At 50.9% G+C, this 14532-nt stretch overlaps 1 protein-coding gene across 4 annotated transcripts in view; it reads left to right on the top strand.

Moving 5' to 3' along the window:
- The first annotated feature begins 242 nt into the window (after positions 1-242).
- The window catches only part of Kirrel1 (kirre like nephrin family adhesion molecule 1), a 93435-nt gene continuing 79145 nt past the window's right edge, over positions 243-14532 (top strand). For 3 of the 4 annotated variants that reach the window (XM_006232678.5, XM_006232676.5, XM_006232675.5), the window contains exon 1: positions 243-548. In XM_006232678.5, the coding sequence (XP_006232740.1) occupies positions 497-548 (52 nt within the window). In that variant the 5' untranslated portion in view covers positions 243-496. The remainder of the gene's footprint in view (positions 549-14532) is intronic. The other variant, NM_207606.2, reaches the window with a different exon arrangement.

The raw sequence follows: 14532 nt of genomic DNA, 5'->3' as shown, positions 1-14532 counted from the left end.
GGGGGCAAAAGTAGGTCTGGCACCAAGCGCCGGTGGGCCAGGACCCAGCGGTCCTTGCTCCAGAGCCTGCAACGCCGCGTTCTCCCCACCCCTTCCCACCCCTTGCCTCTGCCCTCAATTCCTTTCTCTTTGCTCTCCTCCCATCTCGGTTCCTGCGAGCAGAGCGAGTGTGTGCGCGCGCGTTGGGGGACCAGGGGAGGGCAGTGGAGGGAGGCGCCGTCGGAGGGAGAGCAGACGTCAGGAAGAGAGGGAGGGAGCCGGGGAGGGAAGAGAGGGAGAGAGAGAGAGCGGCGCGGAGGTTGAGAGAGGCCCGGAGAGATAAAGCCGGAGGGCAGAAATTATTAGGGGGCGCGGGACGAGAGGAGGGGCCAGGGGAGCGAGCCCGCGGCTAGAGAGGCAAGCGAGTGTGCGCCTTGTGTGCAAGGGCGGGAGGGAGAAGAGAGAGCCAGCGGCGGCCCGGCTTGCGCCGACTCGGGCCCAGCGGCGGGCGGACAGCATGCTGAGCTTCCTCATCTGGATCCCCACTCTCTTCAACACTTTCTCACAAGGTAAGCTCCAGCCGCGGGCTGGGGAGTCCAGGGAAAGGGCGCGGAGTTACCCGGAGAACACCGAGGAGTTTTTGGTGAAGCGGCCCAACTTGCTTCCTCTGGCTGCGCGGGAGAACTGAGAACTTAGGTCGCAAAAGCCGAGCTCCGAGTAGAAAAGGGACCGGAGTGCCCAAAGTCTTTCCTCCAGTTCCTGGCAGTCCTCCCTCCATCTCTCCACCTCCTGGGCCCAGGGCCGGACTACTGGGTCCTGGCCAAGAGAAAGGCTAGGAGGAGATGGGATTTTAGATTTGGGGGGTGGAGTGCGTGGAAAGCACAGACGCAGGCTCCCTAAGATGAGGCTGAGGGATCCTGCTACCCCAATCCAGCTTAGAGTCACCTTCATCTGAAGTGCGGCTGCATACGGCTTGGGGCTGCCCCTCAAAGGAAGGCTGTATTAGGACCCCCGCCCTGGAGGCTGTGGGTGAGAGGTAGAAGTCCGGATACCAGGGTTGTTTGGGTTCATCGGGAGAAGGGGAGTTGACTGAGCCAGGCACTCACCTCAGGTCAGGAAAGTGCAGATTTCTGGAACTAGCTGGGCAGAGCTGCAAGTAAGAATGGGAGAGAGATGAGTGTATTCGGGTACACTAAGCTGGATGTACGTGAAGGAACCAAGGGTCCAAACCCCAGCCAGGCCTGGGGTCTGCAGGAAAAGGGTCTTGCCTCCTGAGACTGACTCCAAGGAATATTTAATAATGTTGAGCCCCTCCCCCAATTGGAACGCAGAAATTGACACACAGATAGCTTCCAACAGAGACATTAAGACAGACTACTCACCTACGGAGACGTCCCCCACAAACACCCCCCACATGGAGACAGACACATGCACAAAGACATTGATTGACACCTCTGAAGAAGGAAGATTCCTCTTCTAAGCTGACATACACTTGCCTAGTTACATACCCTGGCGTCAAACTTAAACTGTTACATACATGTTTGCTCCAGTCAAAGGACAGAACATCCACTCACACAGAACTGCTTCCACATACCCCAGCCATGGAGCAAACAAAGAAACTTGGGCAGACATTCTTATAGGCAGGCGCCTACAGAGATGTACAGTCTTCAAAATGGAGGAGGTGGTCTCTCAGTGGGGTGGGTGAGTGATCTAGAAAGAGGGAAGCCGCAGAATGGAAAGAACCTCAGGCATTGGCCAGCTCTCTTCCTCTCCTGAATGGTGTGTGTGTGTGTGTGTGTGTGTGTGTGTGTGTGTGTGTGTGTGTGTAGGGGGTGGGGTGTTTCACTGGACCCCTCCTCTCTTTGCTAGCTTTTCTTCAGCTCTGAAGGCAAAGCCTGGCTTAGTTTAGGGGTCTTCATTCCCTTTCCTTTACTGGAGCCCCAAGACTCTTAGAGCACACATCTGCAGTATGAGAACGGGAGTGGAGTTAGGGGGAGGGAGGAAAGAAGGCCTGGTCTCAGGTTGGCCACTTGGCAGAAAGTTGGGAAGATAAGTTAAGTTCTGACTTTGTTCAAGCCAGGTTGCTAGAGAGGGGGAGGGGAAGAGCATGGTGAGTGAGGGGCAGCTGTGTCAGTTCTGATAGGTGTCAGAAGCAGGCATGTATCTGTCCCTCTCTTGCAGCCCTCATATTCCAATGAAATAGAATGAGCTTTAAGAAACAGAAGCTGCAGTTAGCAAACAGGAGAGACATGTAGCTTGAAACACTAATTCCGGGGTCAGAAAAAAAATGCTTGCTGTGTACCTGTCTATCATTGTGGGTGGGTGTGGCTAGGGAAGGGAACTGAACCCCAGTCTACTCTACTCCATCAGAGGTGAAAGCAAGAGCCTTGAATGGGTGCAGATGTATGTTTGGGGGGGGGTCGTTGGGAAGGAAAGCAAAGGGAAAAGGGAGTCAGGAGGGACACTCAGCAAAGGGTTGGGGTGGAGACCCTTAGGGGTGAAATGGGGACCTGGGGGCGCCAACACGCTAAGGCTGAGGCAGGGAGAGAGTACACAGTGTGGTTGGCTGTGAGCTGGAGGTGGGGATGGTAGTGGGAAGTGAGGAAGAGGAGAGGTAGTCAGAGGAGCAGCAGAACTGAGAACCGTGGAGAGCTAGGAAGAGGAAATTCAGCCTCACTGAGAAATAAAAACTGTATTCTAAAGACTTTCAATGGGCTTCATCTATCATCATTTTTTACTAAATAATTTTCTGTATCTTATCTAAATGAAAACCATTATCTCCCCCCTCCCCCGCTGCTGCGTCCATCACGCCCCAGCTCCCCAGACTGATTGCACTGAAAATTGAAATATTTATTCATTTTCTAGGAGATTTTTCTCCCTCCCTAGTCTCAGGGAGGAGAAATTGAAAAGGAAGGATTGTAGTTAATCAGAGCAATGTGGGATGACAGGATGGCTCCTGTGGGAGCTGCCTCCAGAGGCTGGTGGCTCTGGCTATAGGAGGAAAATCTCCTCCTCTGGCACCCCCTCACCCCAAGCTCCTCCTGGCTGTTCTGCCTTTGCTCCAAGGAGACTAAGGGGTAAAACAAAGAGGCCCAGGGGCCTCCTATGTTTCCAGCATTTAGCTCCCTGTGCACAGTTTTATCCTGGCAGAGAACTGTGAACCTGGTTTCTACAGCTCTGTTCTGCACACAGACGCATGCCACACGCTCCGAATGCCCTACTTCTGGGTATTGAGCTGGGGTAGACGTAGCGTAAGGGGGCAGAATCCGAGCTATCAGGTCTCCCCTTGACTTGGTTTGAACTGCAACTTCAGCCTTCTACTCGAATTCAAAGGGAGACATGAAGCAAGTTCTGGGGGCCACAGGCACGCACACACCCATCTGCAACCCCAGGCAGGGCAGGAAGGAGGTGGCATTCAGGTCTTCCCACCTTGGCTCCCTATTACCACTGAGTGGCTGCTGGTCTCCACTCCCCCACCCTCCCACTTTGCCTTTCTAGTGGGGTCTGATGATGATGCTGCTGGCTCACCCACTGCTTGCAGAGAGCCGCTGTGTGAGGAAGCCTCCTCCGAGATCCCCTGGGACTCAGTCTTCACTTCTCTCTTATGCTCCAATACGGGCACAGTGCTGTGGACATAGCCTGGTGGATGAGTGATCTGCACTGCAGAAGGGAGGGCATATTAAATGGCGATGACATCACAGTCTCAGCCTGGAACGCTCGAAATCCTAGTATTCAAGAGGCTGAGGCTATGAGTTCAAGGCCACCTTGGATTACATATACCAAGTTTCAGGCTAGTCAAGGTGAATTCTGAGTCCCAAATAAATAAATAAATAAATAAATAAATAAATAAATAAATAAATAGACAAAAGTCGGAGACTTGCATTCAGCAAGTCTCTTCAGGATACCATGTTGGTATCCTGAAGAGGTTGTGGGCTCCGGTAGGGGCCTCAGTTTGCTTATATGCAAAGTGGGGGTGATGATAGATATGTTACTCCATGGATTATTAACGTATTAATCTATGAAGAGTGCATGGGTGTGTGTCTGAGCACATGTGGGCAGACGCTGAGAGGGCTGCCCCCTCTTCTCTACTTCTGGTTCTCTTTGCTTTCCAGTTCCATGTCTTCTGCTTCACTCAGCCAAGGCTTTGCCTCTCTCACAGGGAGAAGCCACGCGAGGGAGGCAGACCTACCTAAAAGACAGGTCAGCCTCTCTTCCTGGTTGGTGTCCTCAGAAAAGGTCTGCAGAAGAGACCAGGGGGAGGGCAGATGGGAAAAGTTTGAGCTTTTGTGTGAAGTGAGAGGGTGGGGTGTTTCAGTGTGAGAACCAACACAGATCATTTATCGAGCTCTCATGTTAATGACTTTAAATGCATATTAACTTAGGCTGTACAACGGTCCCCTGAGATAGGCTGGGTAATTAATTCCTTTTGTCCTAGATGAGAAACTGAGGTTCGGATGTGTAAGGTAGGCAGTGACAGAAACCAGCTGATTCAAAACCTTCTACACTATTCCCCCTTGCCAGAGACCTCTCAGCTAGCAGGGACTGACACAGGTCTGGGACAGGATCTCCTCCCTCCACTCCCACCTCTGGTCCATGGTAGAGTAAATGGGGAGAAAAAGATTGTCTCATTAAGGTAATAATAGCATTTAAACATTTAAAAACAGTCTTTTATTTTGAAATTCTGCCCTGTAGTTTTGGGTTACTCTTTCTTTATGATTCTGCTGGTTATTTCTTTAAAAGGCTTTACTTGCCAAACAGGATTTATACCCTTGTGTTTGTTTCTTAGATGAAACTTAGTCTTTCTAATCCATGGATTTACACATGGAAGCCTTCCCCCCTGTCCCCTCCAAACTGACACTGTAGTGTTAGAGGATCCTGCAAGGGCTGATGCAGTGAGTGGGGTCTGGGGAGAGCCTGTGCCTCTCACCGTTAGCCTTCAAACCAGCTGTAGAGGCTGAGAACTTAGGTGTCTTGTTCAGCTCACCTGGAGGGACTCAGCTTTGCTTTTCAGCCGATTCCCTAGGGATCTGCCTGGCCTCAGGTCCTGAAAGGGATCATGGGAGGTCAGCCACATACCAAGGTATCAGCATAACCTTTCTCTGAGTTCCTGCTGTGTGCCTTTCAAAATTGATGTTCCTGCCATTTCATAGATAAGAAAACCAAAATTGAGAGGTTAAACAACTCACTGAGGGCCATCTCCAGAGTGTTAACACCCTGTTCCAAGCCCTTTTATGTCTCCTCAAAGCTTATCTGTGCTGGCAACCTCTGTTAGATGGGAGGAGAATCTAGGCCTGCTGTCTTGTTCCATGCAACAGGCCTCTGAGATAGGCTGCATAATTATCTGTGCTTTTGCAGCTAGGAAGTGCTCGGCCACCCCTAGTTACCTTGGGTTTGATATTATCATACAGAGGTGGGAGCAAAATATTAATACCCGTCAAAAAGAGGTTTATGCTGCCCCAGTCTCTTTCCTCTGTTTTCAGGTGTGTTTTGGGGGTGGAGGTGGGGGATTGAGTGGGGGGGTGTGATGGAATCAAGCCCAGGGCTGGGCAAGTGCTTCATCACTGAGCTATAAGCCTGGCGCCCCCCACCCCTTTCTTTCCTGTCTGTCTTCTCACTTTGTAACTATGTAATGCTTTCAGATTTTAGTAGCTGTCACATGTGCCATAACATTTGATAGATTATCATGTGATATAGGCAGGATCATTGTTATTTTTCCATTTAGTAGAGGAGAAAATGGAGTTCCAGAGAAGTCAGAGGGCTCGTGAAAGGGCTGTGAGCTGAAATGGAGGAAGCGGCTGGGAGGCATGATTCCCAATCTCCCCAGCTCCTGGGCCACGTTCCCCTCTGAAGGCAGGGAAGCTACTCAGTGAGCGTCTGACGGAGCTGCACCCTCCTGCTTTCTGTTTGCTCTCCAGCTCTTCCCAGGGCTCCAGGCCAGTCAATCTGGCAGTCTCTCAGAGGAGGTTTTGACCTGGAAAAGGCTGGAGGTTTTGGTGGAGGAGGAGAAAGAGGTTGCTGTGTTCTTGATCTTGAAATGTGAGACCAGGGAGTAGAGAGTCCTAGGAGCCTAGGTGCAGAATGGCTCTCAGAGTGGAGAAGGAAGTCAGGCATGATTGGGGAAGGGCTACTTTGTGTTTTGCATGGAATAGTAAGATTAGGTGTTATTCCATTTTATAGATGGAAAAGCAGAGGCCTAAATAACAAATAAATAACAAATTGTCCAAGAGGACACAGCCTGTGGTAGACAGAATCAGGATGAGAAACAGGCAGTGACATGAGAATGGTCCCAGAAAGACACTGCTGAAGGCTGCAGGCATTGGCCTCTTTATTAGTATTGACACATGCAAGCCTGTAGGCACGGTCCCATGTTACATGAGCATATACTGCTCTTCCCCAGGCACTTCTGGACAGAAACATCTGTGGCTGTCCTGGCCCTTCATCACAGCACGGATGGTGTGAAAACATTTCTGTTCCATAGTTTTCCTTTGTGGCTGTAGCAGCCCTCCTGACTCGTGGAGGACACTATTCTCCTCATGTGTGCACGCTGCAGGGCTGGGAGAGTTGGAGCCCTTGAGTTCCCTGCTCTCTGACTCTGGCCCCTCTGACTCTCCCATCCCCATCTCTTCAACTTTCCATTCTTGATTTTCAGACAGTGTGAGCTTGATTGAGTTCTTACAGCACACAGGATGAAAGCTTCTGCAGCTTCTTGGTGCCTCTGAAGATCATTTTTCTTTCTATTCTACTCCCCCTCTGTCTATCAGCTTCTCCCATGTGGAAGGGGCTCCCAGTTTCTCGTTCCTACACATTTAATTTCTTCAGCAACTTTTATTAACCTCTCTCGTCTCTGGGGACTGCAGTGCTCATCCGTCTCTGCCCTTCTCAAACCCATTCGACAAAATTGGGATGGTATTGAAATAAATGGGCCTTGCAGCCAGCCACCCTCTTCAAGATGGAGGCTCTTAAATCTGGGCTAGAAATCTCTAGCAAATGCTATTAGTTTTCCAGGAGAGATAATACTGCTGCTTCACTCTGGGTCTGAGCCCTGGGAAGGTGTTGTCAGAGTCTCCCAGAATGCCATGGGAACTGCGTTTTGAGGCAGAGAAGGGATAGCAGAATTCTGAGTCTCCTGTAGCTCTCAAGGCCCAGCGGGGCTATTTCAGGAAGCTATTCTATGTGTGTTATCTCTTTCCCCAGCTCCCTAACTTGGCTTAAGAATAATAAATTCTTCTTTAGGACAGGATTGCTTGTTCTCTCTGACCTGCATTTCCTTCTGAGGCAATATGAGGAGTATATCCTAACTGGAGGCTGTGGAGAAAACGCAGAATTAGTTCTTTCCCTCACCAGAAGTGTTCAGTCATGCATGGCTTAATGATCAGAACTGTACAGCCACATATGGAATAATGGTGGCAAGGCCTTCAGAGAGATGTATTATTAGGTACTTTGCTCAGCTGGGTCAACGTCACAACATGGATTTGTGCATAGTACAGTCTATTGCTAGGTGGTGGGATCTTGTGCTTCCTTAGGCGTAGGTCTTTTCTCGCTGGCCCAGAACATCACTGTGGGACTGGTGTGAAGCCTAGTGGTTGAGCACATGCTGATGTGCAAGCCCCGCCTGAGGTCACCCTTCGGCCCTACCCGTAGAACCATAGTGTGAGAGGGCACGCGGATAGCTTGTGTATACAAGGTGAGTAAGGTACTATCTCTACGCCTAAGGGTCTTTATCCTACATGTGAAATTATTCAACTCCATGGGTCTCTCGTTTCTTCCTCTCCAAAATGGGGACAACTATTTTTTTTTTAATCTTGTAAAATTATTTGGAAAATGGGTACAAATTATGTGGGATAATTTTTTAAAATTACAATGTGGGGGTTGGGGATTTAGCTCAGTGGTAGAGCTCTTGCCTAGCAAGCACAAGGCCCTGGGCTCGGTCCCCAGCTCTGAAAAAAAAAAATTACAATGTGTAGTTCCTTCTTTCCAAGAAACTAAAAAAAACCCCAAACACACACTGACTCACCCCCCCCCCCGTGTGTGTGTGTGTGTGTGTGTGTGTGTGTGTGTGTGTGTGTGTGTGTCTGTCTGTCTGTCTGTCTGTCTGTCAGGCGGGCAGGTGCAGTGAGACTTTGGAGTGGGGTGGGGATGGGCAATGAGGATATCCTCTGGGCAGATGTGTTGAGCTGAGCTCAAGCTGAGATTGCTGTCAAAGCCCTGAGGCTTAGAAGGTTGAAAGACAGTCCCCAGATGAGCTAATTCTGGGCTTTCTTCTTCTTTTTCCTCTCTCTGTTTCTTCCTTTCTTCCTTCCTTTCTTTCTTTCTTCCTTCCTTCCTTCCTACCTTTCTCTCTCTCTCTCTCTCTCTCTCTCTCTCTCTCTCTCTCTCTCTCTCTCTGTCTCTCTTTCTTTCTTGTTGTTGTCGCTTTGCTGTTGTTATTGGTTGGTTGGTTGGTTGGTTGGTTAGTTTTTTCCAGACAGGGTTTCCCTGTATCCCTGACTGCCTGGAACTAGCTCTGTAGACTGGGCTGGCCTCAAACTCATAGAGATCTGCCTGCCTCTGCCTCTGCCTCCTGAGTGCTGGGGTTAAAGGCAGGCCCCAGTGCTGACTGCTTTGTTCTTTTGAACCTTGTAGCTCAGATAGGCTGCAGACTCTAGAAGCCTCTGCCCCTTGCATCGTGGGTTTTCTGATTTTGTGTTGAAAACAAGTCATGGTCTTTATATCATTCTATCAGGTCTTCTCCTCCTTTAAACTCCTAACCTGGTAGCGCTGCTGTGGAGATTTGTAGCCCCTATGGTAACATAAAAAGTAATAAAATAAAATGTGCAAATGAAATAAAGATCAATTTGGCTAGGCGAAAGTGAACAGAAACCATTATGAGAGTGTCATTGGAAGTCCCCAATCTGTGACCTGAGTTTGGAGACTGGGAAGTGGGGGTGCTCTCTGAGAGTCCTTTGTCACATGATATCACTGTCTGGAAGCACGGTTCAGCAGAGAGAAGGCAGAGGGCCTCCTTACCCGGATACCTGGAGTTGAGTGAGTCAGAGCCATTTGTCCTTGTCCACTCTGAGCCTGGGCATAGTCTATACAATCCAGGGTTAGAGAAACACCGGGTTTAGACTTTCACAGTCAGCCTCAGACTGTGTCTGCAGCCCTAGCTCTCCTTACTGAGGGATAGAGCTTCTTAGGATCTCTTAGGGCCTCAGCAAGGAGGGGAGCTGCAGGATTTCAGCGGGAGCCTCCTCCAAGGGGCCCTGGCAAGGAGACAAGCACTAGCTGGTGTGTGTGTGTGTGTGTGTGTGTGTGTGTGTGTGTGTGTGTGTGTGTGCGCGTGCGTGCGTGCGTGCGTGCGTGTGTGTGTGTGTGTGTGTGTGTGTGTGCGCGCGCGCGCGAGCGTTTCTGTCCACGTGCGCGCTTGTAAGGGGGTGATCCTAGGCCCGGGGATTAAAAGGTGAGATTTAGTTCTCGTCCTTGAGGCACTCCCAGCCTGCTGTGGGAGGTGCATCTACAAACACACACAGACAGTCCTGTAAAGCAGAGGTTGTGGAAGTATGTGGAAAATGTTGGGAGTCTGACTTTCCTGGTGGGGGCTTGAAGCTGGGAGTACATGGGAGGGAATGGCTCGCCTGCTTGCTAGCTATGCCCGCAGCTGCGCTGGTTCTGGGGTGCCGGGCAGCAAGATGTCCTGGCTCCAGATAGCCCTTGTGCCCCTGCTCCAGAGGGAAGGAGCCAAGGACTCCCCAGGACTGTCTTCCTTCTGCCTGAGGATTTGGATTTGTAAGAACAAAGGCAATTACGGGAAATACCCTTTCCTCAAGTCTCCCAACCTCATGTGTCCACTTTTCTCTCCCCAGCCTCTGCTCCTGCCCAGTAGAGCTGATTTCTAAATTAACTTTCTCCTCCTAATCAGCTCAGCTGAGGTTTTATTATTATCCCCCCTCCCTGAATTCTTCATGCACAGCCCGGGGCCCTGTGTGCTCCATTACCAACACTGCCCCACCATGAGGCCCTTTTAACTGTTTCTTCCCATTCTGTTCATTTAACCGGGAGCTTATTATAGAGAAGGAAGAGATGGGCCAGAGGGACTGAAAACAGAGTGGAATAGGAGAAGGCATTTTCTATGCATCGAAAACCCAGGGCTGGGCATGCTGACTGCTCTTAGAAAAATGGAAGTTTTCTTCATTTTCATTTTTAAGTGACTGAGGACTTCCTGCCTAGACCATGAGATCCTTTGCTATGATCTCCAACCCCAGGATCTTAGCCCACTGCACTGTGGCTCTGTCCTATCTCTTCTCTCAGCTCCTTCAGGAAATCTGCCAGCTGGACTGCATTGTGGGATAGGGGTCCCCAGAGTCCCCACAAAGGCCTTTCCCTTCCACACTCGCTGTGGCTATGCTGACAGAAGTGAGCAACATTCAGTGTCAGCACCGGCTACTTTGTGGGTGATGCTGGACTGATGCACTTCTCTCCCAGCCCACACCTGGGGCTATCTCCCATCCCTGGTCTGTTCATAGAGTGAGAGAGCAATCTCATTTTAATGCTAGTATGAACCAGAGATTAACCAGAAAGGAATATCCACCTTTGCAAAATGACTGTTATGATGCAGGCCAAGGTTGAGTGGAAATGACTTTTGGACTATCTGCACTCCTCTTGTGTTTCACTTACACAGGACATGGAGAAGTTGGTAATATTTGCATCTGAGGGTTTTGCACACACTTGCAGTTTCACTCCTGGACCATGATGTAACACAGCTTACTCTGTAAAAAACAGGTAACCACCAGTATCCTAGGACCCCCACCTCCACCCCCGCCAACCAGGGGACTATGGGAGTATTAGCCTTTTTGCCAGAATTGCCACTGTGCCCCTTAGAGCCTTGGCTCCCTCTGCTATGAAGGGCAGATGGTTGTTCCTGCCTCGAAGGGTGACTGTGGCAATTGAATGAGATGATGTCTGAAGCAGAAGGGTCTGGTGTTTACTAACCCTTTTTTCAGCAATGCACAGTACTTGATTTTCCAGGGTTCGCAGTGCAAGACAAACATGAGGAGGGGAATGGAGCAAGAGAGGAGCCATAATGAGCCAAATGCATTAGTGGTGTTGAGCAGGCGAGCAAGGGAGGCAACCAATGATGTGACTCCTGCACTTTGTACTCTGAGATTTCAGCCCCTGGGGTGGGGCTGGGAGTGGCACTCTGCTTTAGAATTCAGTTTGTGTTCTATGTCTGGAAACTGAGTGGCCTTTTACCCTTTGCAAGCCACGGTTTCCTCACATTTAAGATGGGGGAATCCTTAACCACATACTTCTAGGTGATCTGCATCCTCTAAGTGTCCTCGAAGGACAGTAAGCTTGAGTATTAACTTCAAAAGCCATCTCTGTAGAAGCATCAGCTCTTTGTGTTAGGACAAAAAGTCTCAAGCTTTTAAGAACCCCCAGGAAAACAGATTCTGTATTGGCAAGAGATTCCCTGGTGATGTTTGGTACTGCCAGACCTGTTGAGGTGTGAGAGGGTGTTTTTGTTTGTCTTCTAACTGGAATCGAGAGAGAACAGAATTCCTGAGCAGGGCTTATTCTGATGGGGTGCTGATTTAAAGGCATTGATATGCTAGTTTTAGGAAAGCGGAAGTGGAAGTTTCTTTATCCCCGGAGGCTGAGACCTCAGGCTCTCCCTGCCACCTGCCCACCTCCAGCCCCACCTCCCTGCCACCTGCACACCTCCAGCCCCACCTCCCTGCCACCTGCCCACCTCCAGCCCCACCTCCCTGCCACCTGCCCACCTCCAGCCCCACCTCCTTGCCACCTGCCCACCTCCAGCCCCACCCACCTCCCTGCCACCTGCCCACCTCCAGCCCCACCTCCCTGCCACCTGCCCACCTCCAGCCCCACCTCCCTGCCACCTGCACACCTCCAGCCCCACCTCCCTGCCACCTGCCCACCTCCAGCCCCACCCACCTCCCTGCCACCTGCCCACCTCCAGCCCCACCTCCCTGCCACCTGCCCACCTCCAGCCCCACCTCCCTGCCACCTGCCCACCTCCAGCCCCACCTCCCTGCCACCTGCCCACCTCCAGCCCCACCTCCTTGCCACCTGCCCACCTCCAGCCCCACCTCCCTGCCACCTGCCCACCTCCAGCCCCACCTCCCTGCCACCTGCCCACCTCCAGCCCCACCTCCCTGCCACCTGCCCACCTCCAGCCCCACCTCCCTGCCACCTGCCCACCTCCAGCCCCACCTCCTTGCCAGGTCTTCCCATACTTCCTGCTTCAGAGCTGAAAGCCCCGACTGGGACTGTGTTGCTGGAAACTCTCCCACGCCTGAGCCATCATTTCCACTCTTTTTTTTTTTTTTTAAAGTTTTCATGATTCATCATGGGAGGTTTGAGAGAAACATTTGGACAGAGCTTCTAGCTATAACCTTGACCCTTATTGGCTTTGGCTTGAAAACTGGATCATGAACAAGATGTGTGACTGAGAAGAGAGAGAGACTATGGCTTACCTGGGCATGGCTGGAGGGGAGCAATGGGTACCATCTCTCAATGGGCCAGTTTCTCAGTCCTACCTAAGAGATGCTCAACCTACAGACCCCACTCAATTGTCTCCTGGCTTCTTTTTTGTTGCTTTGTTTCTAGACAGGGTTTCTCTGTGTAGTCCTAGTTGTCCTGGAACTCACCCTGTAGAGCAGGCTGGCCTTGATCTCAAAGAGATCTGCCTGACTCTGCTCCTTGAGCACGGGGATTAAAGACATCCCCCACTGCTGGGCCTCCTACTGCCTCTGTGTAAGAGTCCTGTCTACAAGCAGTCTGGCACCCCACTGGCTCTCTTGCTTCCTCCTCTACCCCAGAAAACAAGTTCATGCAGTTCAGTGCAAGGGTAACTAGCAGAATCAGCCTAGGGAGCTTGCAAGATACAAGGAGAGGTGAGAGCAATTATGTTTGGCTTCCTGGGACAGAAAGAACTTGAGGTCAAAAATGCAAAACAGCGGTGATCCTCTAAGAACATTGTCTTCAGATTCCCAGGATGCCTCTCTTGAGGCTGGACTGATTGAATGAATTTGGAAAGCAGTGCTTGGCCCTCTTTGAAGAGAAAGGAATTTTATTAGCATTGTCCACTCTTCCCGTCTCAGAGCTGACAATAGCAAATAGGAAGTTCTTTGTGTCTAGCCTGAATCTTTCCTGCTCCTACACGGGAACTATAATTCGAGGTTGAGACCCAATGCATCTACATCACTCTATATCTGGATAAGTAATTTCCCTAACAGTTCATTTCTTCACATTTCATGGCGTGCTCCCTTTATTCAGAAGCAAGGCCCAAGAGCTCAGAGGTAGGACTCCCCCAGGCTCCGCCAAGAAGTTCTCTTTAAGGGTCTGACTGAGGCTGTCACCCTATGGGGTCTTTGGCCAGGGCTGGAAGCTTGAGGCTCATAGCACTAGCACCTTCCCACCAATCGTAGTAGAGCTTGAGGGCCTCTTCATCCTCCTCTGAGTGGACAGGCTGAGAAAGGAGCTGTGTGTACTACTGGACCCGGCCAAAAGGTTCAGAACGGAAAGAAAAAGAACCTGGAAAGGCGGGGGCAGGGTGGCCCATTCCCAGTCAGGCCTCCTGAAATCAGGAGTGTCCTCGGCCCAACTTTGCCTGTGTGGATCTCCCGTGTTGCTGATGTGGGCAGGGTAAGTCTATTGAGCATGGACAGGGAAGAAGACGGAAAGAGATGATGGAGCTGCGCCATGGCTGGTGGGAGGCCTGGAGGGAAAACACAACAGAGAACAGAGGAGCCAGCTGGGACAGGAGATAGAGCGCAGGATTTGATAGAGAGAGAGGTAGGAGAGTCTAGTGAGAGAAGCTGAGGCCCAGGGAGGTCTGCCTGATTAGGGGTCTGTAGTTAGAACCTCTGAGACCTGTCCACTGTGGTCATGTCAGCTGTGTCCCCTGCAAGCATCTATTACCTGCAGCCAGTGTGAGATACTTCCCCTACACTGTGGTAAGCAACCCCTGCTCCTTTAAGAATGTAGTTGGACGTCTGTCCTTCCAGGGGAAGGGCTGGGCTTTTGGGAAGAGGAGTACAGTGAGCTCCAGGGCAGCCTGGCATTCCCCTTTTCAGGAAGGCCGGACAGCCAGGGCCTAAAGTCCCAAAAACATTACCCGTGGCCTGGCTTGGGACAGTAAGCACAGTCTGCTCTGTGGCTGTCTTCCAGCAACCCAGCTAGCCCCAGTCTCTAGCTCTCTCTGTCCCTGGATGGGTGTTCTCAGCTCTCTTAATCCTGCTGTCCTCTGTCTGTCACTAGGCAAGAATGCATGGCTCTCCTGAAGCATTTGGTGCTTAATAATTTGTGGATTACAGCTAACTCTCGATAAAGATTCCCCTAATTGCTTGGCTCACCTCAGGTTCTATCATCAAAGCGAAGTGGCGAGGCCCCCCTCTCACCCTCCTTTTCTTTTTATTATCTCTTAATTAATCACTCTGGCTTTCACACTTAGCAGATAATTACAGTCTCCTGGGCACGAAGCTCATTTTCATAACCTCCTGCTCCAAGCCTGCAGCAGCATCATGGAGGGGGGTGGGAAGGAAGAGGGAG

Source organism: Rattus norvegicus, chromosome 2 (assembly GCF_036323735.1).
Source record: "Rattus norvegicus strain BN/NHsdMcwi chromosome 2, GRCr8, whole genome shotgun sequence".
Classification (NCBI taxonomy): Eukaryota; Metazoa; Chordata; class Mammalia; order Rodentia; family Muridae; genus Rattus; species Rattus norvegicus.
Note: the sequence above shows the minus strand (reverse complement) of the source record. Positions and strands in the feature narration are given on the sequence as shown.